The sequence below is a fragment of the Ovis canadensis genome, chromosome 14 (genome assembly GCF_042477335.2).
Source record: "Ovis canadensis isolate MfBH-ARS-UI-01 breed Bighorn chromosome 14, ARS-UI_OviCan_v2, whole genome shotgun sequence".
Lineage (NCBI taxonomy): Eukaryota > Metazoa > Chordata > Mammalia > Artiodactyla > Bovidae > Ovis > Ovis canadensis.
In genome coordinates this window covers 16,004,204-16,029,884 of record NC_091258.1, presented here as the reverse complement: position 1 = coordinate 16,029,884, position 25,681 = coordinate 16,004,204, and the positions used below count along the sequence as shown (strand labels likewise).

Sequence of the window (25,681 nt, the reverse complement as noted above, 5' to 3'; positions counted from 1 at the left end):
AATTGAGTGGTCATTTACTGGAACAGGGTGGAGCCAGAGGGGTGGGGTATGCAAATCAAGAGTTTGGTTTTGAATATAGCCTGGTGGCTCAGAGGTTAAAGCGTCTGCCTCCAATGCAGGAGAACCGGGTTCGATCCCTGGGTTGGGAAGATCCTCTGGAGAAGGAAATGGCAAACCACTCCAATATTCTTGCCTGGAGAAGCCCATGGACTGAGGAGCCTGGTGGGCTGCAGTCCTCCTGCAGTCTGCAAGGAGATCCAACCCGTCCATCCTAAAGCAGATCAGTCCTGGGTGTTCATTGGAAGGACTGGTGTTGAAGCTGAAACTCCAATAGTCTGGCCACCTGATGTGAAGAGCTGACTCATTTGAAAAGACCCTGATGCTGGGAAAGATAGAAGGCAGGAGAAGGGGATGACAGAAGATGAGATAGTTGGATGGCATCACTGACTCAACGGACAAGAGTTTGGGTAAACTCGGGGAGTTGGTGATAGACAGGGAGGCCTGGTGTACTGCACTCCATGGGGTCACAAAGAGTCGGACATGACTGAGTGACTGAACTAAACTGACAGAAGAGAGTGAGTATAAAAATGAAAATAACCTATTTTGCAAATAGAATTAAACACTAAGGAATGAAGATGGTTGTCAACCCTCTGATAGTGAATCAGTGAAGAAGTTAAAAATTGGACCAAAGACCCCTGCTTCCCTTTACAGAGCTGGTCATTGTGTCCTAGTTCAAAGTATGTGTACACCATCTTACACCTGGAAGAACTTAGTATGCTTCTTAGTGGAGAGATTCGAAGCAACTTACAAGCATGTTTGTCACCTGATGGTCTCGAGGTGCAATGTCTGTCTTCTATCATAACCTACCTTTTTTTTTTTTGCCGCATTGCACAGCATGCAGGAATCTTAGTTTTTAGTCCCCCACCCCATCCCCAGGGATCCAACCCATGCCCAGTTCACTGGAAGCGCAGAGTCCTAACCCCTGAACCACCAGGGACTTCCCTTTACCTACCTTCCTGATGTCTTTTTCCAGTTCACCATTCTAATTGGTTTCTCTGGCTGATGACATTGTCATCTCGGACTGTGATAAGGGCATTGTATAGTTTTCCCATATGGGCACGTCTTGACCTCTCTTCTTTGCTAGGATCTCAGCTGTTCTCTTCATCGAAAACCCAATTCTAGGTTATAATAACTAAACTTATCATGGTAATCATTTTGAAATGTATAGAAATACTGAATCACTATATTGTATAACAGGAACTAACCTAATGTTGTGGTCAATTATACTTCAAAAACGAACTCATTAAAAAGAGATCAGGTTTGTGATTACCCGAGGCAAGGTGGAGGGAGGGGAAAGTTGGATGAAGTCAGTCAGAAGATACAAACTTCCAGTTATAAGATAAATGAGTACTAGGGAGGTAATGTACAACATGATAAATATAATTAACACTACTTTATTTTGTAGATGAAAGAGTAAATGCTAAGAGTTGTCATCACAGGGGAAAATTTTTTTCTATTTCCTTAATTTGTAATCTATATGAGATGAGAGCTGTTCAACAAATTTATTGTGGTAATCATTTCATGATGCATGTAACTCAAATCATTATGTTGTACACCTTAAACTTATACAGTGCTATATGTCAATTATACCTCAATAAATCTAGGAGAAAACCCCACTTCTAGGTTGCCTTCAAAATAGGAGTATTTATGAGTGGATCTCATTCTGAGCACAAACTTCACACTAACTCGGCACTGCAATGTGATCCTTTAGGGCCTTTTGATGGAGAACTTGGCTATTGACTACTTAAAAAAAAAAAATTTCTTCTGCCATGTTTGAAATACTAGAAAGCAGATGGGATGGGACGGTGGAAGCATTCAATTAAGTGTTCAGTTCAGTCGCTCAGTTGTGTCCTACTCTTTGCGACCCCATGGACTGCAGCACGCCAGGCTTCCCTGTGTAACTTTATCTTTGAGGAGGACCACGGCTTCTCCTAAAATAAGTAGCATAAAGCTTGTTCCCAATCAAGATAGCAAAGTATAGCAGAGCTATACAATAATTATCTTTTTTTTTCCCCTCGAACAGCAGGGAGATAGGTCTGTTTCCGTGTCTGCCCTGCTATGGAGTATAGTGAAAGCGATAGAAAATTTGGAAACAAAGGGACCTGGTTTGGTCTTAACCCAGGACCAAGTGTCTAGGACCACGGCCACTTTTTTTTGTTTGCCTCCAACGTACGGTGTGCTGTGATTGGTTAGACTTAAGTGTACAATAAACCACATTGGGGATTAATAGATGTGACTATTAATAAATAGTCAACATTTATGAAAAAACCTTACTTTACAAAATTGTTAACAACGGCCACGGTTTGGGCGCACGGAAACACCCTTTGGGAACGCGCAAGCAGTGCGCGACCACAGTGTACTTGCGGGCCCCGCCCCGTTGGCCACGCCCCCACGGAAAGCCCGCCTGCTCGCTATTGGTCGCTCTCCCTGGGCCGTCGGTTGCCGTGGAGACCACGGCTATGGCAACCAGGAGAAGCCATACTAGGTCGAGGCTCCGGAACTGCCGAGGGAACAAGACCCCGAGTGCTCCTCATGGCGCTCTATGAGCTCTACGCGCATCCAGTGGAGCGGGGCTACCGTGCCGGGCTCTGCTCCAAGGCGGCGCTCTTCCTGCTGTTGGCCGCCGCGCTCACGTACATCCCGCCGCTGCTGGTGGCCTTCCGGAGCCACGGTGAGTCTGCCCCCTCGCCCCGGCCGGTGCGCGCCCCGCAGCGCTACGTGGCTCCCGCGCCGCCTCCCTGACCCCGGTCTCTGCACCCCGCACTCTCGTTACCTCAGGGTTTTGGCTAAAACGGAGCAGTTACGAGGAGCAGCCAACCGTGCGCTTCCAGCACCAGGTGCTGCTCGTGGCCTTGCTAGGATCCGAGCCGGGCGGGTTCCTCGCCTGGAGCACGTTCCCCGCCTTCAACCGGCTGCAGGAGGGTCATCTGCGCGTCCCGCTTGTCTCGGTGAGTGCTTCCCGCCTGGGCCCGGCCGCGCAGACTGGGCTGCGGAGGGGATGGGCGGAGGGCGCGGCCGGACGGGAGGCTCCGGCCCCTGTCCCGGGGAACTCGGTGTGCGGCTGAAGGAGTCACGAACCCCAGACCCGAGCTTGTTTCCTTTCCTAGAGGCCTGTTTGTTGGTACATTCGGCTTCTCCAAGCCGTCCCCCACCCCGGGTAAGCTGGCTGCTACTGTCAGTGTCTCTGCTCTCTGCAGAGTCTCCAACCCCTGACAATTCCTGACATTTCGGCCTGGCCCTTCCTGAGGGAATGGTGGTCGCAGAGTTTGCTGTGTGAGTTGCGTTGTTGTTCATTCCCTAAGTCGTGTCCGACTCTATGGTGGTGGTGGTGGTTTAGTCTCTAAGTCCTGTCTGACCCTTGCGACCCCATGGACTGTGGCCAACCAGGCTTCTCTGTCCGTGAGATTCTCCCAGCAAGAATACTGGAGGCGGTTGTCATGCCCTCCTTCAAGGGATCTTCCCGACCCAGGAATCAAACCCAGGTCTCTGGCATTGCAGGCAGATTCTTTACCAACTGAGCTCTGAGGGAAGCCCCACTCTGCGAGCCCGTAAACTGCAGCACGCAAGGCTTCCCTGTCCTTCACCATCTCCCCGAGTTTGCTCAAACTCCTGTGCATTGAGTCAGTGACGCCATCCAACCATCTCATCCTCTGTTCCGGTCAATCACCCCGTTGTGCCGCTCAGTTGTCCTTGCGCCCACTGCCCGCAAAGAAAGGGCAGGCAGTTTTAGGCGGACTGTCACGGCGAAGCCAACGGGCTGATTGGTTAGCTGACCTCCAGAATGTCCTGCTGGCCAGGCCCGCCTCCCTGGGCTCACCTCTTCAGGTGCCGCTCAGTCCTGCTGCTGCTTCCTGGGGCTGAAATGAAGCATTTTACTGCCTGTCCTGTAGTATCTGGTTCAAGTTAAGTGAGTGCTTCCTTTACAGTCACCCCTTTAAACTCACTTTCTGAAAGCATTTTCCTTTGGAAGTAGGAAAACTCTGGATTTCCTTCTTCCAAAGTTGAATCTCTTTAGATATCTGAGATGATTGGCCTACATTCCAATTTGTGTAGCTGAAAAAAAATAATTTCAGACTTTTATCCCAGTAACTGAATAAAATGGAAAAAAAATTTTTAATGTAATTGGCCATAAATGAATAACCACCAACAAAATATGGTTATGATTACTTTTTATGATTACTTTAATTTGTTTATAATTATAAAAATGCCTGCTCATTGACAATAGAGTTACAGGTACATATCAGTTCAGTTCAGTTCAGTTCAGTCACTCAGTCATGTCCAACTCTTTGCGACCCCATGCATCGCAGCACGCCGGGCCTCCCTGTTCATCACCAACTCCCAGAGTTCACTCAGACTCACGTCCATTGAGTCTGTGATGCCATCCAGCCATCTCATCCTCGGTCGTCCCCTTCTTCTCCTGCCCCCAATCCCTCCCAGCATCAAAGTCTTTTCCAATGAGTCAACTCTTCACATGAGGTGGCCAAAGTACTGGAGTTTCAGCTTCAGCATCATTCCCTCCAAAGAAATCCCAGGGCTGATCTCCCTCAGGATGGACTGGTTGTATCTCCTTGCAGTCCAAGGGACCCTCAAGAGTCTTCTCCAAAACTACAGTTCAAAAGCATCAATTCTTCGGCACTCAGCCTTCTTCACAGTCCAACTCTCACATCCATACATGACTACTGGAAAAACCATATGAAATTAAAGGCTCAGTTTGGTACATGTATCTAGACTTCTTATAATTAACCTTCATTTTAAGATCTGCTAGGGACTTCCCTGATGGATCAGTGGTAAAGAGTCCGCCTGCCAATGCAGGAGACATGGGTTTGATCTCTGGGGGTCAGGAAGATCCCCTAGAGAAGGAAATAGCAACCCACTCCAGTGTTCTTTCCTGGGAAATCCCATGGCCAGAGAAGCCTCGTGGGCTATATACTACATGTGGTTACAGAAGAACCAGACACAACTTGGTGACTAAACAGCCAAATATTTCATGATATGGAAACCTGTAATTGATTTACCAGTTTCCTGTTGGTGGATTTTTTGTTTTTACTTTTTCACTATTAGAATATTGCAGTGAACAAGATTTTTACTAAATCATACACCTTTAAACATCAAATTGTGAGGAACTGGAATAGAAGCTGTTTGTTGACATTGCAAAAATACATGGAAAACTAAGCAAGCAAATAAAATAATTGTCAACTCTAGAAAAGTAGAAGGGAAAAATAATCAGAGTTATGAATAGGATTTCAGTTCAGTTCAGTTGCTCAGTCATGTCCGACTCTTTGCGACCCCATGAACCGCAGCACGCCAGGCCTGCCTGTCCATCATCAACTCCTGGAGTCTACCCAAACTCATGTCCATTGAGTCGGTGATGCCATCCAACCATCTTATCCTCTATCATCCCCTTCTTGCCTGTCCTCAATCTTTCCCAGCATCAGGGTCTTTTCCAATGAGTCAGTTCTTCGCATCAGGTGGTCACAGTATTGGAGGTTCAGCTTTAACATCAGTCCTTCCAATGAACACCCAGGACTGATCTGCTTTAGGATGGACTGGTTGGATCTCGTTGCAGTCCAGGGGATCCTCAAGAGTCTTCTCCAACACCACAGTTCAAAAGCATCAATTCTTAGATGCTCAACTTTCTTCATAGTCCAACTCTCACATCCATACATGACTATTGGAAAAACCGTAGCCTTGACCAAATGGACCTTTGTTGGCAAAGTAATGTCTCTGGTTTTTAATATACATAGGATTTACATAATCATAATTAGGTGAACACTAAATGTTGACTATCCAAAAGTAGAGTTTAACTCTTCTGGGGGTGGGTGCTAGGAAGAGGCAAAGAAAATTAAATCATCCCTCTCTGTGGGAAGACAATAGAGGATGCCTGAAACAGAAATTGAGAATTGCCAATACAAATATTATTTAAAGACATGAAGGTACATTTCTAAATAATAAGATAAATGAGGTGAATTTATTTGCTGTGTGGGTGGAAGCCTCTTGGGTTTTTTAACAAACATTGTTGAACATTTTGATCCTTTAAATGATCAGGTCCTTTAAATTTATTTAAAAAATAGAACTGGAATACAGACAAATTTCTTTCAGCAGCTCCTCCCTAATCTTCACACATTGCGCGTTTTTAGTCTTATTTGAGCTTTAATGCTCTGGGGAAGGTGACTGTTGATGTGAGACCAGCATCAGGGTGTGCGTCCTTTTCCCTGCAAACCCAAGGTTTCCTTTCCAGCAGTAGATGCAAAGGTGGCTTTTGTTTGCATCGCAAACACAGGAAAAATTAACTTGTTAGTTTTACTCTAGGTTAGCTTTCCCTGTCTTTTAAACTTTGGGTAGAAATTTTTTTCCTTACATTTATATCTATCTATCATATTCTTCTGGGTACTTGAGTCTTTAAGAAATAATCATAAAAACTTAAAATAGTCGTGAAAACAAGGATACAGCGTTAGGTTTCATGTATGTGTTCTTTTCACTTGTTCGTCCACCATAAACTGGCTTGGCTCCCCAGTTGGATTACTAGTTAGCTCTTATCTCTGTGACCAGAAGCCACTCTCTTGAGAGCACTGCCCACCAGGCCCCTACTTCTGGTGTGTGTGTGTTGCGATTTTATGAAGCTAAGACTACTTCTTATTTTTATGGTACCCAGAGCTATCAATACTCTTTAATACTGGGTAATTTTGCACTGTAAAACACAAAGCCGAAGTTCCTTTTTCTTAGTCTTTTCCCCTGTCCATTCCAAGCCTGTGTTGGTAAGTAAATTAAGACCTTGTAATTTGCGATCTTTCACAGTAAATTATTTGCTTCCCTCATGATTGACCTCTTGGTTTGAAAATAGTGTGAAATCATGAGATACAAATAAATGAGTTAGACGATATAAAGGAAGTACAGGGGAAAAAAGTAAGTAACAATTCTAGGAGAAAAAGAAGAATAACACAAGTCTACCAGATGTTAAACTGTACATTAAAGGTCTAATAAATAAAGTAGTGTGGTTTGTAGACTTGTATAAAATATGGAAATGAACCCAAATATGCCTAAGGTGGCATTAAAAATATATATATATATATATATTTATATATATTTATTTGGCAGTGCCAGGCCTTAGTTGTAGCATGTGGGATCTATTTCCATGACCAGGGACTGATCCCAGGCGCCTCTGCATTGGAAGCCTGGAGTCTTAGCCACTGGACCACCAGGGAGGTCCCCTAAGGTGGCATTTTAAATCAGTGAGTAAAGATGAAGCTAGTCCTCAGAGACTGTATAGCAGAATTAAAGTCCAGACCAAAATTAAATTTAAAATATGAAATCACAAAACTACTGAAACAAATGAGTGAAAACCTTTAGATTTCTGAGCATGACATAAAATCTAGAAGGCATAAAAGAAACTTTTTTGATAAATGCAAGTATATAAAAATAATTTTAAAAGCTGTTGGCCTGGTGAAAACCAAAAGCAAAGTCAAAACACAAATGACAACTAGGGAAAAAAGTTTTACTATTTGTTTCACTTGTAAAGGGCTAATTTTCCTAACATAAAGTGCCTCAGTTCAGTTCATTCACTCGGTCGTATCTGACCCTTTTCAACCCTATGGACTGCAGCCTGCCAGGCGTCCCTGTCCATCAGCAGCATCCAGAGCTTGCTCAGACTCATGTCCATAATGTCAGTGATGCCATCCAACCTCTGTCCAGAGGATGCTATCTCATCCTCTGTCATCCCCTTCTCGCCTGCCCTCAATCTTTCCCAGCATCGGGGTCTTTTCCAATGAGTCAGTTCTTCGCATCAGGTGGCCAAAGTATTGGAGGTTCAGCTTTAACATCAGTCCTTCCAATGAACACCCGGGACTGATCTGCTTTAGGAAGGACTGGTTGGATCTCCTTGCAGTTCAGGGGATTCTCAAGAGTCTTCTCCAACACCACAGTTCAAAAGCATCAATTCTTCGGTGCTCAGCTTTCTTTATAGTCCAACTCTCACATCCATACCTGACTACTGGAAAAACCATAGCCTTGACTAGATGGACCTTGTTGGCAAAGTAATGTCTCTGCTTTTTAATACGCTATCTATGTTGGTCATAGCTTTTCTTCCAAGGGGCAAGCATCTTTTAATTTCATGGCTGCAGTCTCCATCTGAGATGATTTTGGAGCCCAAGAAAATAAAGTCTGCCACTGTTTCCGTTGTTTCCCCATCTATTTGCCATGAAGTGATGGGACCAGGTGCCACAACCTTTGTTTTTTGAATGTTGAGTTTTAAGCCAGCTTTTTAACTCTGACCAACTACCTAGTTTTAAAAATGGGTAAAGAATATGGACAGTTCATAGAAGATGAAACATGCCACTGGATAAAAAAAGTCCTATACATGACCTAAAAGTTGAGAGTTATAATTTACAGTGGATATACTAGGACTTCAAGCCCGGGAGGCTGCATCTCAAGTAACCCTGAGGAAACTGCTCAGAGGAGGTGAGGGAGGAGCTAGGCTATTTAGGATCAGCTCAGTCCAGTTCAGTCGCTCAGTCGTGTCCGACTCTTTGCAACCCCATGAATCGCAGCACGCCAGGCCTCCCTGTCCATCACCATCTCACGGAGTTCACTCAGACTCACGTCCATCTCGTCTGTGATGCCATCCAGCCATCTCATCCTCTGTCGTCCCCTCCTCCTCCTGCCCCCAATCCCTCCCAGCATCAGAGTCTTTTCCAATGAGTCAACTCTTCGCATGAGGTGGCCAAAGTACGGGAGCTTCAGCTTTAGCATCATTCCTTCCAAAGAAATCCCAGGGTTGATCTCCTTCAGAATGGACTGGTTGGATCTCCTTGCAGTCCAAGGGACTCTCAAGTCTTCTCCAACACCACAGTTCAAAAGCTTCAATTCTTCAGCGCTCAGCGTTCTTTACAGTCCAACTCTCACATCCATACATGACCACAGGAAAAACCATAGCCTTGACTAGACAGACCTTAGTCAGCAAAGTTATGTCTGCTTTTGAATGTACTGTCTAGGTTGGTCATAACTTTTCTTCCAAGGAGTAAGCATCTTTTAATTTCATGGCTGCAGTCACCATCTGCAGTGATTTTGAAGCCCCCCCAAAATAAAGTCTGACACTGTTTCCACTGTTTCTCCATCTATTTGCCTGAAGTGATGGGACCAGATGCCATGATCTTCGTTTTCTGAATGTTGAGCTTTAAGCCAACTTTTTCACTCTCCTCTTTCACTTTCATCAAGAGGCTTTTTAGCTCCTCTTCACTTTCTGCCATAAGGGTGGTGTCATCTGCATATCTGAGGTTATTGATACTTCTCCTGGCAATCCTGATTCCAGCTTGTGTTTCTTCCAGTCCAGCATTTCTCATGATGTACTCTGCATATACGTTAAATAAGAAGGGTGACAATATACAGCCTTGACGTACTCCTTTTCCTATTTGGAACCAGTCTGTTAATTTGCAACAAAGGGCAAGTAGTAGGAACAAAGAGAAAGAAAGTGAAGTCGCTCAGTCTTGTCCGACTCTTTTTCGACCGCATGGACTGACTCATCAGTCCGTGGAATTTTCCAGGCAAGAGTACTAGAGTGGGTTGCCATTGCCTTCTCCAGGGGATCTTCCCAACTCAGGGATCAAAACTGCATTGCAGGCAGATGCTCTACCTTCTCAGCCACCAGGGAAGATCTTGAATAAAGGAGAACTATATCTTAAGTTAAGAATTTAAGGCCTTGCTATGTATGGGAAAACGCAAGAATTCGGGCTCAGTGAAATCAGTCCTTTGATATGTACCTCACTTATCTGGGGCCAGTATTCTGTTTTTTCACATCCTGAGTTTCCTCAGGGCTCACCTTCCATGGTGGCTGTAATAGCTGAGGACTGTGATATCCTGTGTTTACTGATATAGCAAGCAATATTCTGTTTCTCCACACATAACTCTTAGACATATGAAATCACACTCATAATTAGGGAGATGCAAATTAAGGATAATTGAGATATCTTTTTTTTAATCTATCAATAGGCAAAAATTAAGATTTCCTAGCACCATGGGCAAGATGTATGCACTCCTGTATATCACTAGTGGGAGTGTAGATTGTAGAGCATTTTTGAGAGTTTGAGTACAACAAACTGGTTGTACATGTTTGTCAAAATTACTTATTCGTGTGCCCGTTTTTGCTTCTAGTGAGGTATCTTAAGGTTTGTGCACACATGTGAAGTGACATTTGAAAAAATGTGCTCATTGCAGCATTGTCTGTAATATCAAAAGATGGCAAGCAACTTACACAATAATAGAAGGCTCATTTTAAAAATTGTGTTACATCTACCTAGTGGAACAGATAGCTTTCTTTTTGAATGAAGTTAGATTTATATGTACGCGGTGCTTAGTTGCTCAGTCGTGTCTGACCCTTTGCTACCGCATGGACTGTAGCCCGCCAAGCTCCTCTGTCCATGGAGATTCTGCAGGCAAGAGTACTAGAGTGGGTTGCTGTGCCCAACTCCAAGGGATCTTCCCAACCCAGGGACTGAACCCAGGTCTCCCAAATTGCAGGCAGATTCTATACCATCTGAGCCACCAGGAAAGCCCAAGAATGCTGCAGTGGGTAGCCTATCCCTTCTCCAGGGGAACTTCCTGGCCCAGGAATCAAACCTGGTGCATTGCAGGCAGATTCTTTACCAGCTGAGCCACCAGGGAAGCCTGGATTTATATATACTGATATGGAATTATTCCAAGAGAAATTTGCTAGTATCAAAAACAAAAATTGTATATAATATGCTTCCATTTGTATAAAAATAGAAAAATATATATATGAATGTGTATGTTTACATATTCATACATGCCTGCTTCTGCTGTCTCTGGAAGAATTCAAAAGAAACTGACAACATTGATTGCTCTGGGGGAGGAACTTAGATTCAGTGGGAGAGAAATTTTTTCCCTAAATAGCCTTTTGTACCATGGAAATGTAATATATATTGAAGATTTTAAAATTACTGATAAAGTGACAATTTTTAAAGGAAAAATTTAGAAAGTGCCTTGTTAAACAAAAGCAAACCAAAAAGTAGTAAAAAAGCATTTAAAAGCAGATGAGTATATAAAGTGGCAGTTACTTAGGAAAATAGTTTGCAGTTCCTCAAAAAGTTAAACATAGTTACCAGGTGCCCCAGCATCCCTACCCCTAGGAAATTGTGTACCTCAGAACTGAAGACAGTCTACACAGAAACTTGTGCACAAATATTCATAGTATCCTCATTGATAATAGCAATAACAATTTTTTTAAAAGTGGACACATGGGGAGGGAGGTGGGAGAGGGGTTCATGTTTGGGAACACATGTAAGAATTAAAGATTTTAAAATTTAAAAAATAAAAAACTAAAAAAAAATAAAAGCATACTTTCAGAAAAAAAAAAAAAGTGGACACAACTCACATGTCCATCAGTGAGTGAATGGACAACAAAATGTGTTATAGCCATAGAATAGAAGATCACTCAACCACAAAACGGAAAGGAGTCATGATACAGGCTACAACATGGGTAGAACTTTTTTTACTAGCCTGTAGAACTTTTTTTACTCAGTGAAAGAATCCAGCTGCAAGACAGTACGTATTGTAGGATTCCATTTAAATGAAATGTCCAGAATAGACAAATCTGTAGAGACAGAGGTAGCTTAAGGATTCCGGAAACATGGGGAATTAATTGGTGCAGAGGAGAGACAGAGAAAGTGAGTGCTAATGAGTGTGTGACTACTTTTGGGGCTGATAGAATGTTTTGAAATTGGAGTTAGTGGTGATAAGTCACCCAACTTTGTGAATATACTAAAATCTACTGAATTGTATTGATAGGAAAAGGGTGAATTTTATGATATGTGAATTATGTCTCAGTTTTTTATAAGTGGGTAGGCAAAACCCTGGTAATGTGCTTACAAACCATAGTAATAAAAATTGATATACATTTACTGTGCCTCTGGCATAAGCTAAGAATTTTATCATTAGATAACACATTTAAATTTGTCTATGTAGTACTTGGCCTTTAACAAGTACTTAGTAAAGTGTTAGCCATTAATTTTTTTTTACATATTGCATTATCTCTAAGGCTCACAGTAACCTTTTGAGGTAGAGGCTATACCCCTGTTTTAACAGATGAAAAGAACGAGACTCGGAGAATTGACGTAATCTCTGGCTCTCAAGTGAGCAGTCAGGATGATAGCTCATATTCCATATCTTGTTCCCTGTCTTGGACTCCTGTTCCATATCTTGGACTCTTCACCCTTAGTGCAACAAAATGCTTTTTTGACTCTGAAGATAAGGGTAGACTGACTACAGCCTGTCCAAGAAAGTGCCAAAAAGTGCAAGAAGCAGTGTTTTTAGATCAGAGTTTTGATCAAATGCTTGGAGGTGGCTTAGCAGTTGATAACTTGGGGAAATGCCTTGGAAGTCACAAACGGTCAGTTCACCTTGCTTTGCTTCTGCTTTGGTCAGTTCACCTTGGACAGCGTCTCTATGCTTTTCACGCTTGAGAGAAGAAAAAAAGCACAGAATGACCTGTTTCCCTCAACGAGCCTGACTTGGTTCTTTAAGCATCTGTGACCCGGAGAATGTGGGGCTGGAGGCTGTAGGAGGCAGGGAGATGAGCGGAGAGGACTGGATGTCAGACGTGTTTTTGCACGTCTCTGAAATCGGAGTGTCTGCCTGACAGTGGCATCGTACAGTAGCTGTTGGCCGGAAGACAGGCTTGTCCGGGCCTCTTTGCCTACGCTTGTGCAAACATCAATGTGCCGACACCAAAACTGGTGGAAGGGACATGAGCAACTTGAAAGAAAACCCTGGAGGGACTTCCCTGGTGGTCCAGCGGTTAAGAATCCCCCTAATGCAGGGATGAGAGTTGGATCTCTGGTCAGGGAACTAAGATCCTGCACGCAGGGGACAGCAACTGAGCCCCCGAGCCACATGTACTGAGCGCTCCTGCCACGACGGAAGACCCCGCATGCCACGACTAAGACATGGTGCAGCCGAAAATAAATAACAGAAGAAGTGTTCTAAAGAAGAAACAATAATAAAACATTTAACCCTAAAAACCAAGTGAGAGGCAAGTAAGGGAAAGTTCAAGAGGCCCTTGAAAGTAGGACAGTTCCACATAATTGGAAAGCCTGCTTTAGAACTCAGACCAGTGGATTTTATTTTCCTTTGTGAATGTCTTTTCAGATGCTCTAACACCAGTGTGCTGCGTGGTACAAAGGACAAAACTGCATAGAGAAGTATGGATAATACTGAGTCAAAAAATGATTCAAAAGAATCAAAATGTAGAGAACTTTTAAGAATCCCTGGATCAATTTATTTTACATATATTTTTCAACGTACATAAATATGCCTATACCTAAAAGCTCTTCCAATGAGTATAAAACAAATTCCCTGAGTGATTAGAAAGCACTGTGTCACACAGCAGTTCAACTAGAAGTATTTTTGCTTGCTTGAGTGAAGTTGCTCCAATCGTGTCTTGACTCTTTGCGACCCTGTGGACCGAAGCCTCCCAGGCGCCTCTGTCCCTGGGATTGATTCTCCAGGCAAGAATACTGGACTGGGTTGGCATGCCCTTCTCCATACCCTTAGATTCACTGAAGTATAGGTAGCAAGGATTTTATAAGTCTAGGAGACATGGAGTAGCGGTTCCTACTTTGCTGGAGAGCCAAAGACTGGTGTCAAAGAGCATTTTCAGTATAAAAAGAAAAAGTGGGGAAAATGATGACAAGTATATGGTAAAGTGGGCACGGGTATAAACTAGGAAATTAACTTAAATAAAAGCATATGACTCCAAAGAATAAAAGGTGTGGGGCTTCCCTGGTGGTCTAGTGGTTGAGAGTCCGCCTGCCAACGCAGGCGACATGGGTTGGATCCCTGGTCTGGGAGGGTCCCATGTGCTGCGGGGCAGCTGAGCCCTTGCACTGCAACGACTGAAGCCCTTGCACCTGGAGCCCTTGCTCTGCAACAAGAGAAACCGCTGCGGTGAGAAGCTCATGCACCGCAGCTAGAGAGCAGCCCCGGCTCGCTGCAACCAGAGAAAGCTTGTGCCTAGCAAAACCCAGAGCAACCTAAAAGTAAGTAAATAATTATTTAAAAAAAGAACAAAAGGTATGAAAACAAGAGGAGCCAAATAAAATTCCAACAAACTATCAAGTAGTGTAGAATCCCTGATGAGGAAAAAATGTTCCAAGTCAGGGCACTCTGAAAACAACGGCACTAGTTAAATTTGCTTTGCTGGCTATGAGCTCTTGACTCAGCTCCAAACCCACCCCTCTCCTTTGTGGCGCTCGTGTTGAGATACTGAAACCCACATTCTCCTCTGACAAACGGCTGCCTGTTAGGTTCTGCCAGCAGGAGGCATGGTAAGCCTTGTTCTGGGAGTGGCAGAAAACCGGAAATTGCAACCAGGGTGAAGAACCATCACAGGCTTGAAGCAAACAGCAGGCGTACATCCTTCCTCCAGCATTATTGACTGGCTCCATGGGTTCTCCCTCCAAGCTCCAAAGGGATCAGCCCTCCCTTTTTGAGGTCTGAGTCCCAGCTCCTTGAGGCGTCCCAGCCTCTTCCTTTTCTTCTCCAGCCTTAGGAAGTCATCCTGCAAAAAGTGCCCCCTTTTTGGCCTTTTTTCTCCCACTAATGCCCACGTTATCAATTATCCGCTATACTAAATTCCTGTTAAATAGCTTGATTTTGTTTGTTTTCTTTCTGATTGGCCCCTGATCGATATAGTTGGACTGATGGGTATTGACTAGATCCAGCAGTGCCTGCCTGTATTTATCCCATCTAGTATGTTAGTATTGGTTTCACAGATAGCTGTAGAGGATTAACCTGTTTTAACCCCAGAAATCTTTGAAATTAGCATTCTTATTGGCTGTTATAGAATCAGGAGTCAACAAACTTAAGTCTCAACCCCAGGTCTGCCATTGGGTTGCATACCCTGTTTTGACTTTAGTGTAGTTATAGAAAGAGTATGATAATACCCACCTCTCTATTGCTAATTATTATTAGTAATAAAACTTCTTGGATATGCAGAGGAATGAGACAGGACAATCTGTGGATATAAAGATTGCCCCAAGTTCACATATACCTTATAGAAATAGGGGGATGGTGTAATTTATGAATTCTCTTAGCCAGACACATCCATTGGATTTTAGTTACTAATCTTGAACCTGTGTTAAAGAAGTATTCGCTGTTTGAATACCTACCTTTGTAGCCATTGGATTTTGTATTAAGCTTCATTTAAAGTAAATGGAATTAGGATTTCCCTCATGGCTCAGTAGTAAAGAGTCCACCTGCCGACGCAGGAGACACAGGTTCAATCCCTGGTCTGGGAAGATCCCACATGCTGCAGGGCAGCTAAGCCCAGGCTCCACAAATATCAGCCTGTGCTCTAGAGCCTGGGAACCACAACGCCGAAGCCCGAATGCTCTAGAGCCTGTGCTGGGCAACAAGAGAAGCCACCGCAATGAGAAGCCCACACTCTGCAGCTAGAGAGTAGCCCCACTCACTGAAGGTAGAGAAAAGCTCGCAAAGCAACGAAGGCCCAGCACAGCTAAATAAATAAATACAATTTTTTTTAAAAAGCAGGTGGAATTAAATGACTGATCCCATCCATGGTCCAGGTGATAGCACAGCAATGTAACCCGATAGCCTCAGGGGAGCGAGAGTCTTACTTGGTGACAGGTCCTCTGTGAGGAGGGCATGGCAATCCACTCCAGTATTCTTGGCTAGAGAATCCCATGGACAAAGGAGCCTGGCAGACTACAGTCCATGGGGTTGCAGAGTTGGACATGACTGAAGCACCTTGGCACGCATGCAGCTCTGTGGGAGAGGCATCATTTGCACGCTCACTCATCGCCATGGCCCTGTATCAGCCTCGTCTTTCACTGTCTCCAGCTCATGAACTCTGCTCAGCTCCACTGGCCTCATCTCAGCCTCGTAAACGCTGACCCACTTTCACCCAGAGCACGTGCGTTTGGTTAGCCTGGGTTAGTCTTCCTCAAGATGTTTCTGTACCTCATCACCTCACTTGTCTGACTTCTCGGACAGTCAGGTATTCCTGCATACCATCTGTATAAATTTCTGTTAAATTCTGCCCTGACCATTCTCTGATTTTAGCTTGCTTCACTTCTTTGTGGCACCCGCACTGCCTGATGTCGGCGCATGGTCTACTGACTTACTCTCTGCCTCCCTGGCTGGGAATGGAAGCTCCGCTGTGGTGGGGACTTTGTCCATTTTGTTTGCCACTCTATTCCCAGAACCTGAAGCAATGCCTGGCACCTCTGGCACATAGTAGGCCCTCAGAAAATATTTGCCAGGTTAATGAGCGGATTTAACAAGCAGACACCAGTTATGGTGCTATACCAGATCTCTGTCCTCTGTGAACCTGGAGTAAAAGCATGCTGGTTTTTTTGCAAAAAGATCTTTCATAACCAACATCTGCTCCTTGAGTTTAAGTCTGGACATTTTAGTCCTGGAAACAGGACCAGATTTGAAGTCAGATATGTGGCTTCATATCCTGTCTTTACCAATACTAGCTGTACTCCATAAATCCTTTAATCTCCCTGAGACTTGATTTTCTCACATATGCAATGGGAATAGTAGTTGCTCTGCTTACCTTTGACTGATTGTAAAGGTCAAATGAAATGTGTCTCTCCCTCTGAGACTGTCTGAGAGTCCAGATTCTTCTGGCATTTCCCTCCTGACCACTATCCTTCCTCTCTCAAAAGTTGTTGATCTTTGTCTTCCTGTATAACCCTCAAGATCCAGAAAAGCTATGGATCTACCACAGAGAGGTAACCTGACTTTGTCTTCCAAGTCTTCCCAGATATCAACTGAAAGAAAAAATGCTCAGGAAGACAAGGCAGCCTCTTTTCCATCCTGCTCATAATTGCTGATACATAATTGCCTCGGTAACCTGATCGTCAGCCCTGGTAACAGATATCCCTGTGCTGCACCTGCAAAGCCGACAGAATGAGAGAGAGAAAATAGCATCCAACAGAAGAGAGAGGGTAGACTTCTCCATAACAAGGCCCAGGATAAGGACATTATTGTCTAGAAGGAAAGAAATGATTGAAAGGTTCTGAAAACTGAGATAACGCCATCTCAAGCGACCTTATTAGCCTGAAAAAGAACAAAGAATCTCTTCCCCCACATAAAGGTATGGAGGAGAACCACATGACTCAGTAGATGGGGAATCAGGGGGAATATGCTGATACACCATCGCAGAGTCCTTCTGGGAGCCTTCGGAAAGGATGAGTTGTAACAGCGAGGTCCAGAGTTGCACCACGGAATCATGTCCCCAGTGATCACATCTCAGTGACCGTCTCTCCTGCTCGTCCTCTTAGGGTCACTGTGAGGCGAGACTGGATTCTGGCGGTTTTTTGTGAGCTATGATCTGTCTTTCTCCCTCCTTGGATCTCTGTTCTCACTGCCTTCATGTCACTAATTTATAAAGTACCTATGGAGTCTTAGTGCCTTACTGATTTTACTGTAGCTTTCTTTTTCATTGTACTGATTGGTACTACAAGATACACCACATTTTAAAGCCCTGACATCAATCCAACGTTGAGAATCTGAAGCAAAGACATTGTGGTTAAAGAACATATAAACAGAGCCTGGTGTTTTTCTGCTGAGTCTGTTTGGGAAATGCAGAATGATTGGGGTTTTTTCGAAATCTGTTCTTAGGTGCTATTTAAACCTTCCCTATAAACTCAGGCATATTTCTTAAAAGGAAAGAAAACACCAGCAACAAACCAAAAAAGGTCAAATGAGACAACTGAGAAAGAATAACGCTTCCAGATGTTGCATTGCTTTCATTGCCGCTTCCAGGTCCCAGCCAGTTTGGCCCTAGAATATTTAGAAGTGCGAGTGTGCAGTTCAGGGGCCCTGTCTCTTTCCCCAGTATTGATCCACCTATAACTATTCCATGTTCTCTTTCTTCTTTCAGTGAGAGATGTAATGCCTGTGTGTGGCAGAGTCACTGTGTATGTCCAATGTACTCCATGCTGTGGAGTCCTCCTGGACTTATTAAGGACCAGGGTCATCAGCCTTTTTGGGTTTCCTAGGCCAGAGAAGAAGACAGGAACCAGGATGGGAAAATGGACATGTTGCACTTTAAACTGGAGCTTCCCCTGCAGTCCACAGAGCAGGTTCTAGGTGTGCAGCTCATCCTGACTTTCTCCTACCAACTGCATGTGAGTTACCTCCCTTTTGTCTTTACTTTTTTCGTAGTTTTTATTTTACCTATTTATTTTTTGGCTGCGCTTCGTCCTCGTTGCCGCATGTGGGGTTTCTCTAGTTGTGGTGAGTGGGGGCCACTCTCGCTTGCAGTGCGAGGGCTTCCTTGATTTGGAGTGCAGCTCTGGCTTTAGTTGCTCTGCAGCACGTGGAATCTTCCGGCCCAGGGATCAAACCCATGCCCCTTGTATTGGCAGGCAGAGCGTTATCTACTGCACCACCAAGGAAGTCCTCCCTTTTGTCTTTCAATAGAACAGAGCCCCCCTTTCTGATTTCTGGGAAAACTCGCACTGCAGAAGACTCTTTGCAGAAGTGTCATTTAGGATTTAGCTGCCGAAGTTAAATTTGAATGTTTTTCGCGGAGGCCACATTAATTTCCATGAGCTATTAATAGCTCCAGGGGTTCTGGGCAGAGCGCTTCCTGCATGGCTAAGCTCAGCACTAGGGGGACGGCTTAGCTTCAACCACAGATGGGTGATGCTCAAAACCCGCAACCATTCGGCTCTGACTGAAATTGATATGGTCTCTCTTTCTAATGATTTCAGAGGATGTCTACATTCGTGATGCAGAGCATGGCGTTTCTCCAATCCTCCTTCGCTGTTCCGGGGTCCCAGTTACATGTGAATGGAGACCTGAGGCTGCAGCAGAAGCAGCCCCTCGGCTACAGGGGCCTGGACGTCCGGTACAACGTAGGGACGCTTCACACTGCCGATCTCTTTTGCTACTGTATTGTATTGTTTATCAAGTGCTTTGAAGAGGGAGCAAGTAGCATTGGAAATAGCACTTCTCTGTGAGTGGCACAGAAAAGGATCTCTGAGGAATTCTTTCCGTGAATCCTTTCGAAATATGGTGACAGATATCTCTGTTTACATCTTCAAAAAAGAGGGAGAAGAATCTGTGTCTTTATCTAAGAACTGGATTATTTATAGTTTTGGGGTTTGCATGCACACACGCAGTGTAGTTCACATGGTCTTTCTTTGCTAAGCTTATAACAGGCCAGCCCCGAGTTAAGAGGTTTAACTACATCGTCTCATCCGGTCATCACAGCAGCCTCATGAGACGCCTTCTGTTGCCGTTCCCCGCTCTCCAGCGGCTTGTCCTGTCACTGTCCCCCTTGCTCCTTTCCAGCCCCGGGGTCCATTTTGCTGTTCCTCAAACCTACGAAGCAGCTCCTGCCTCAGGGCTTTTGCGCTTACCTTTTCCTCTACCAAGTACCCACATCGCTCACCCTACTGCTCCGTCTGGCCCCTGGTCAAAGCTCCTGAGCACAGTCCTTGCTTGACACGCCTTCTAAAGACCATCCACCTGACCCTCCATCATCGCTCACCTAGGTTTACTCTTCTTACCTTCACCTGAAATATGAAAGGGAGGTTTCCAGTTTGCTCATTTGCCGTCTCCCTCATCGGTAAAGGGGCTTCCCTTGTGGCTCAGCTGTAAAGAATCCGCCTGCAATGCAGGAGACCTGGGTTCGATCCTTGGGTTGGGAAGATCTCACGGAGAAGGGAACGGCTACCCACTCCAGTACTCTGGCCTGGAGAATTCCATGGACTGTATAGTCCATGGGGTCCAAAGAGTCAGACACGACTTTCACTTTCAGTGGTGAAAGCCCTGCTATCTTCTGTGTTCTCTCGCTCCAGTGCTTAAAACAGTGCCTGCCCATAGTAAGCACTCAGAATTGATGAGAGAATGAACTCTCATTTCACACATGAGGAACCTGGAGGCTATAGGGATTGATTAATTTTCCCAAAGCCTGCAGAGCCATGAACGGTCTGTCTGAGACCAGGACTCATGCATCCCATCCCTCATCACAAACCTTTATGTTATCACAAGGAGGCCCATATAATTTAGGCTACCTTTGAAACTTAATAGGAAATGTTATCAGTTATTATAACCAGGACTGTCCCAGATAAACTGGGATTCATGGTCACCATAACCATTATCAACATACTATTTTTTTTTAACAGGAGGGACTATAAAATATAAATTTAATATGCTGTGCTGTGCTTAGTCGCTCAGTCTTGTCCACTCTTTCCGACCCCATGGACTGTAGCCCACCAGGCTCCTCTGTCCATGGGGAATCTCCAGGCAAGAATAACTGGAGTGGGTTGCCATTCCCTCCTCCAGGGGATCTTCCCGATCCAGGGATCAAACCCAGGTCTGTACACATTGCAGACGATTCTTTACCATTGAGCTACGAGGGAAGCCCATGTTAGATTATGTCAGGAATGTGATGCTAGAGAACAGCTCTTTCTTGTCTTCAAAGGATTATGTGCTTATTACTATGTGCACTTTATCTTTCCATTTCTGCATTTCAAAGGGATCAATTAGGGAGCATCCAGACAAAAGCAAGAAAAAAGACAAAGGGGTTGAGAATGTAGTCTCTTAGAAAAAATGAGAAGACTCATTTGTCCCATTGGAATAGAGAGGGGAATTATATAAGTCGCTTTAAAACCTGTGAAAGATGGATATTGACCCCTTGTTTTCTTCCCTCCAGAAAGAAAGACTGAAAGTAAATGACTTAAACTGTTTCAAAAGAGTTCATTCATTTTTGAAGAAAATATTATCGATGCTGGAGTAGGCCCCCAAGCGCAAGAGGGTGGTCTCTGAGATCAGCCTGGGTGGGAGGGGGGTAGGAAAACCAAGAGCGCAAGCCGCTTGTGTGCTCACACCACGCCCTCCCGCGCGCCCAGGTGTCTGTCATCAACGGGACCAGTCCGTTTGCCAGTGACTACGACCTCACCCGCATTGTGGCTGCCTATCAGGAAAGGAACGGTGAGTTGTGTGGACAGCTCATGCATCTGCTTCTCAAGGACTTTGCAGGTTAATGAGGGTATTGGAGAGAAACAGAATTAGAGCCCTTGTCATATCAAAATGTCGAGACCAGTGAATGCTCCGCTCTGGAAGGTGAACAGGCTGCTCAGAAGTTGTTCTTTTCCTCCTGACCCAGAGACCTACCCCCTAACTATCCCCTGCACTGCTCCTCTGGTCCCGCAGGTTAGTGCCAGTTCACTGCCGTATTTGTCCCACCACTGGTTGGGTGGGTTTATGTGTAAAGATAGGCGAGTTGCTTCCCACACCACACCTGTAAGAAAAGCCGAAGACAGGCTGCTCTCCATAGTGTTCATATGGAAACGGAGCCTGAGTGACTCACCGAGTGTCAGCAGCTAAAGGAGGAAAAGGTACCCACGATTCTGGCTGAAAGGCAGACGTGCCCAGGGCCTCCAAGAGGCAAGACCGCCAGATCGTCCCTGAGTGTGCGCTTGACTCAGCATATCTGGCTGCTTGGTGGTCTGAGGTTTCCTCTAAAGGAATCTAAAGCATTGCCTGGCAACCAGACATAGATATGATACACAGACATTTAATGAGTCGGGACCGCAATTCCAGTATTTTCTTTCTGGTTTCCAAAAATAAAGGAATTTTAGAACACGACTTAGAAACATTTATCTGTAAATCAACTTTTCTTCCTTAATTCCTTCCAGTTATTGTCCATATGCAGAGTTTTTATACAGCTCCTGTCACAGTTTAGAAACAGTTTTTGTCTTCTGTACTTTGTAATTTAATATTTCCCCCACACCGCTAGAAAGTTTTCATTGGTTTTCTTTTTAGAGGTAGCATAGTATTCCTTTGCTTAGCCATTCATTTGTTTAGACAGTTGTAGAACACAAGCTGTTTTTAACATCCTTTGACAAGTGTTTTAACAAATACTATGTGAGCAGCTTTGAACATTCAATTTCTCTTTCCTTTTGAATTATTTCTTTGGAATGTGTTCTGAAATGCAGAGTTGGCCTGAGAGGTCAGAGTATGTTACAGCCCTCAGTATTTTATTGCCAAAGAGAGCATTCACAGATTAACTCCTCATTGTTTTGCAGTAACCACCATCCTGACTGACCCCAGCCCCATCTGGCTGGTGGGAAGGGCTGCAGAAGCTCCATTTGTGGTTAATGCAGTCATCCGATACCCTGTGGAAGTCATTTCATATCCTTTCTGTTAAGGGGCCAACAGTAGCTTGGTTTCAAAAAAGAAAAGAGGGATTCCTCAGATGTCTCAAGAGGGAACAGATGTGGGAAGCCTCAGACTGGAAATTGCTGCAGTGGTAGTCCCCCACAAACGACTCTGTCTGTCTGCAGTTCATACGGGAAAAAAATATTCATTTCCTGTCCTTTTGAGCAGTTCTTCTAGGTCAGAATCATACATATTTATATCTTAATCATCTTTGATTGTCTCTTTTATCTTAAGGGTATTTGAAACATTTTTTGTGATTTTCTGTATAAACTAACCCTTTGGTGTAACATGTATGTAGAAAATGTCATCTGTGACTCCTTAACTGTTTGTACTTATCTACCAGGATTCTGGGAAATGATAAAGTTTGCCTGGATCCAGTATGTCAGTATCCTACTTATCTTCCTGTGGGCGTTTGAAAGAATCAAAAGATTTGTGTTCCAAAATCAGGTGGTGACCACAATCCCTGTAACAGCTGTGCCCCAGGGAGAACTGTATAAGGAGCATTTCTCATAAGAAGACCCTTCTGAAAACTCTAAGCAAGCCCGTGGCCACCCCTCTGTTGTCTTCTGAGAACTGCCGTCTTGCAGAATTTCTGACGAGTCCGTGGCCGCTTGCCCCCGTGTGTGCTTTTCCCATCAGAGACAAAGAACAATCCTTTCTAATTTTCCTCCACACAAATTCTGTATCTTCTAAGCATCTGCAGAGATAATCAGGGACTAGTTTGTAGAAATGTTTCTGAGGGTTCCTGAAGGCTATAATTTGCTTGTGTTTTTGTTTTTCGCCTCAGACTTGGATCTCGGGAGGAAACTACAGTCAGTTCAGACAGCTTGGAAAGAGTCCCATCTCTGGTGAAGCAAAGACTTTTCCTCTCTTGAACTGAGAAGCATGCCGTGTATTTCTTCCCCCTGTTGTAAACCAGGTTTTCCTCTTTGCAGGGCTCTCTTGGGATAGATACGCAATCATCAGCACTTTCCACTCCTGGGCGTCTAAATTTCCACTCAGCACTGGTTTCCAGAACTGAGAGGCCTTTAACCGGCGGTCTGGAAGGGGAGAGGGGAGCGCTCGGAGCACATGTGCACGCGGGTGGGCCCCGTGAGGGCACGCGGCCCGGCGTCCACCTGCTGCATCGAACAGACAGGGGTCTGTGGCAGCCCCGCCGAGCAGCCCTTGATCCCGCCCGCCGGGCGGCGCTTGGCCTCGGGCTGAGCCCTGGAATAGCAGGCCGCGGTCAGCAGAGCTGCTGCGGGCGCAAGCCCTCCACGACTGTGGGGGAGTAAGCCCGGCAGCAACAGGTCCTTTCTCCCTGGCCCTCGCCCAGCAGGCTGCACGCTTGCCACTCCAGCTCCTCGACAGCCCTCCCCCCGCTTGAAAGGGATGCAGCGACAGAGGAGCTGCTGTTGCTGTTGGCTCCTGCCGCCTGACAACCAAGAGGTTACTTGGAGGGCTAGCGGGAAGCCGCGACTCGGGTTTCCTCTGGCTTAGGAACAGGGTGCCCATCACAGTGGGCCGCTTTGGGGAGGCACACAAGGAGCAGGGAGGGCCCAGAGAGGATGCCAGCCGCGCAGCCCATTCCGGGCCTGGCCGTTAGCAGAATGACACGCAGTTCAGCCAGATCACCCTCGTGACTAAGTGAGCGTCTGCTGAAGAGACCCAGAATGGGCCTCTGTCATACGTGGAACAGGGATTTTCCATTCACACTAAGGACCGCTGGACCTGCTCTATGATCCCGTGCTTTCACTGGCAGTGGGAGGACACGCCCTCTGAGATCCGCCTTTCACACCCATCCACACACACCTCTGAGTTTTTATTTCCAAAGCGCCTTTTCTTCCAGGCTGCCCAAAATAAGAACTTTAGAAGCAAAGCTGTTTTGAAGTATTTAAGCACAAAAAGATCCTAACACGGGTCCCTCTGCCTTTTCTTTTAATATTTTGAGCTGTTTATATGCCTAGAGTTTTTTGTTTTGTTTTCTTCCTTGAGATTTAAATAAAAAAGAGTTTCTGATTTGAATCACCAAAAGGTAATGAAATACAGAAAGAGAGCTGAAGATGTATGTCAACATGGCTTTGTATTTTATTAAATTATTCTTCATGCCAGACATATACAAAGAACCATGATGTTTTGTAAATTTATAATTAAAATGTTCAAACTGGAAGGTTTCATATGGCTCTTTAGAGGAGGAGTGTATTTGAAAAAGGGAAGATGGGGAAGGCAGAAGTTGTGCCCACTTCTGGTTATTCACCAGCAGCCTTGCTTTGCCAGGGCTCTGCCCAAAGACCCTGGAGCTTTTGTTAACTGTTTGGCAAAAGCCTTCTGGCTCCACCCCAAGTAAATGTGAGTTTTTGGTGGAATCCACATGGCATGTGAAAATCACAGGCTGGAAAATTACAACTGCTTCTGGTGAATACCAGATTGTTTACAGATCAGAGGTTGGTGGCTTCTGAAGAAGAACCACACTGTACAGTTGCAGGAAAAAGGTGGGGAAATAACAGAAGTTTATCAACTGGGCTGTAACCCATAGCTGTGTCAGGGTCTAAGACAGTATTTGGCAAGGGGGAGTTTCTTATCTTGCCAAATGATTATCCAGTTTCTATTTGAATCAGGTGAGGTTCCATCATCTAAGAATAATAAAGCAATTGATAAAGGCTTCTTTCTTTCTCTTCATGTTCATGCTTTGTAACAGAAGTTTTATTTCTTTGTGACCACGTAAGTTCTAAATGCCTATGGGAGGAAACGTGTAATTACAGAAACCTAAAGAAAATGAGTTGTCTGTCAATTGCTCTCGGCATTCTGATACACATCCTTTTAATTTTTTGTTGCCTTTTTTTTTTTAGCTGTCATAAATGACATTTCTATCAACCGTGCATATAAATCCTTTTTGTTAGTTTTATTTCCTTTAAGACAGAGCCTAGAAAGAAATTACGATTTCAAAAAGCTTATGATAGTTCTTAAGGATTTTAATTCATCTCGCCAAACCGAATCCTGGAAAGAATGCACTAATTTATAGTTCCAGCCGCAGAGATTTCTTTTTAGGTCGCACCACGGACTACAAGAGATCAGAATTCTCCATCTTGTTCAGATGCTTGGACTCTGTTATCTGTAGGGGGAAATAACATCTTTATTTACTGAAAGATACCGGTATTTACCAGGACCTGCTATCAAGCCTGAGTCCCTGGGTTGAGGCTGGAGAAGCGGGGAGACAGCCAGCTGCAGGCCCAGCTCCTGAGGGCCACCTGGTGTCCGGCGCCTCGCAGCCCAGCTAGTGCGCGGGGCCCTGACATCCAGGTGACCCAGGCTTGGCTGGGGCCGAGGCCGGGGGCTTGGGAAGCAGTTTGGATTCCTTTGGCTGCGAGGATGCCACCGAGAGCGAGCAGGGGCAAAATTAAGATTCGGTTTCTTTCACAAGGGCCTT

General features: G+C 44.9%; 1 protein-coding gene across 2 annotated transcripts; it reads left to right on the top strand.

The window, feature by feature from the left end:
• Nucleotides 1-1,360: 1,360 nt before the first annotated feature.
• Nucleotides 1,361-23,155, top strand: TMEM231 (transmembrane protein 231). Of its 2 annotated transcripts, none has more exons than XR_011248987.1 (7): nucleotides 1,361-2,731; nucleotides 2,839-3,008; nucleotides 18,099-18,227; nucleotides 18,816-18,952; nucleotides 20,961-21,042; nucleotides 22,140-22,245; nucleotides 22,605-23,155. XR_011248987.1 is itself a non-coding variant. In XM_069552387.1 (7 exons), exons 1-7 carry the CDS (start codon nucleotides 2,593-2,595, stop codon nucleotides 22,783-22,785), a joined length of 951 nt encoding a protein of 316 aa, XP_069408488.1. In that variant the 5' UTR covers nucleotides 2,505-2,592; the 3' UTR covers nucleotides 22,786-23,155. The 2 variants fall into 2 exon arrangements, 1 of the variants encoding a protein (XP_069408488.1); XM_069552387.1 differs by having other exon boundaries at nucleotides 2,505-2,731; nucleotides 18,816-18,959.
• The last annotated feature ends 2,526 nt before the right edge of the window (nucleotides 23,156-25,681 follow it).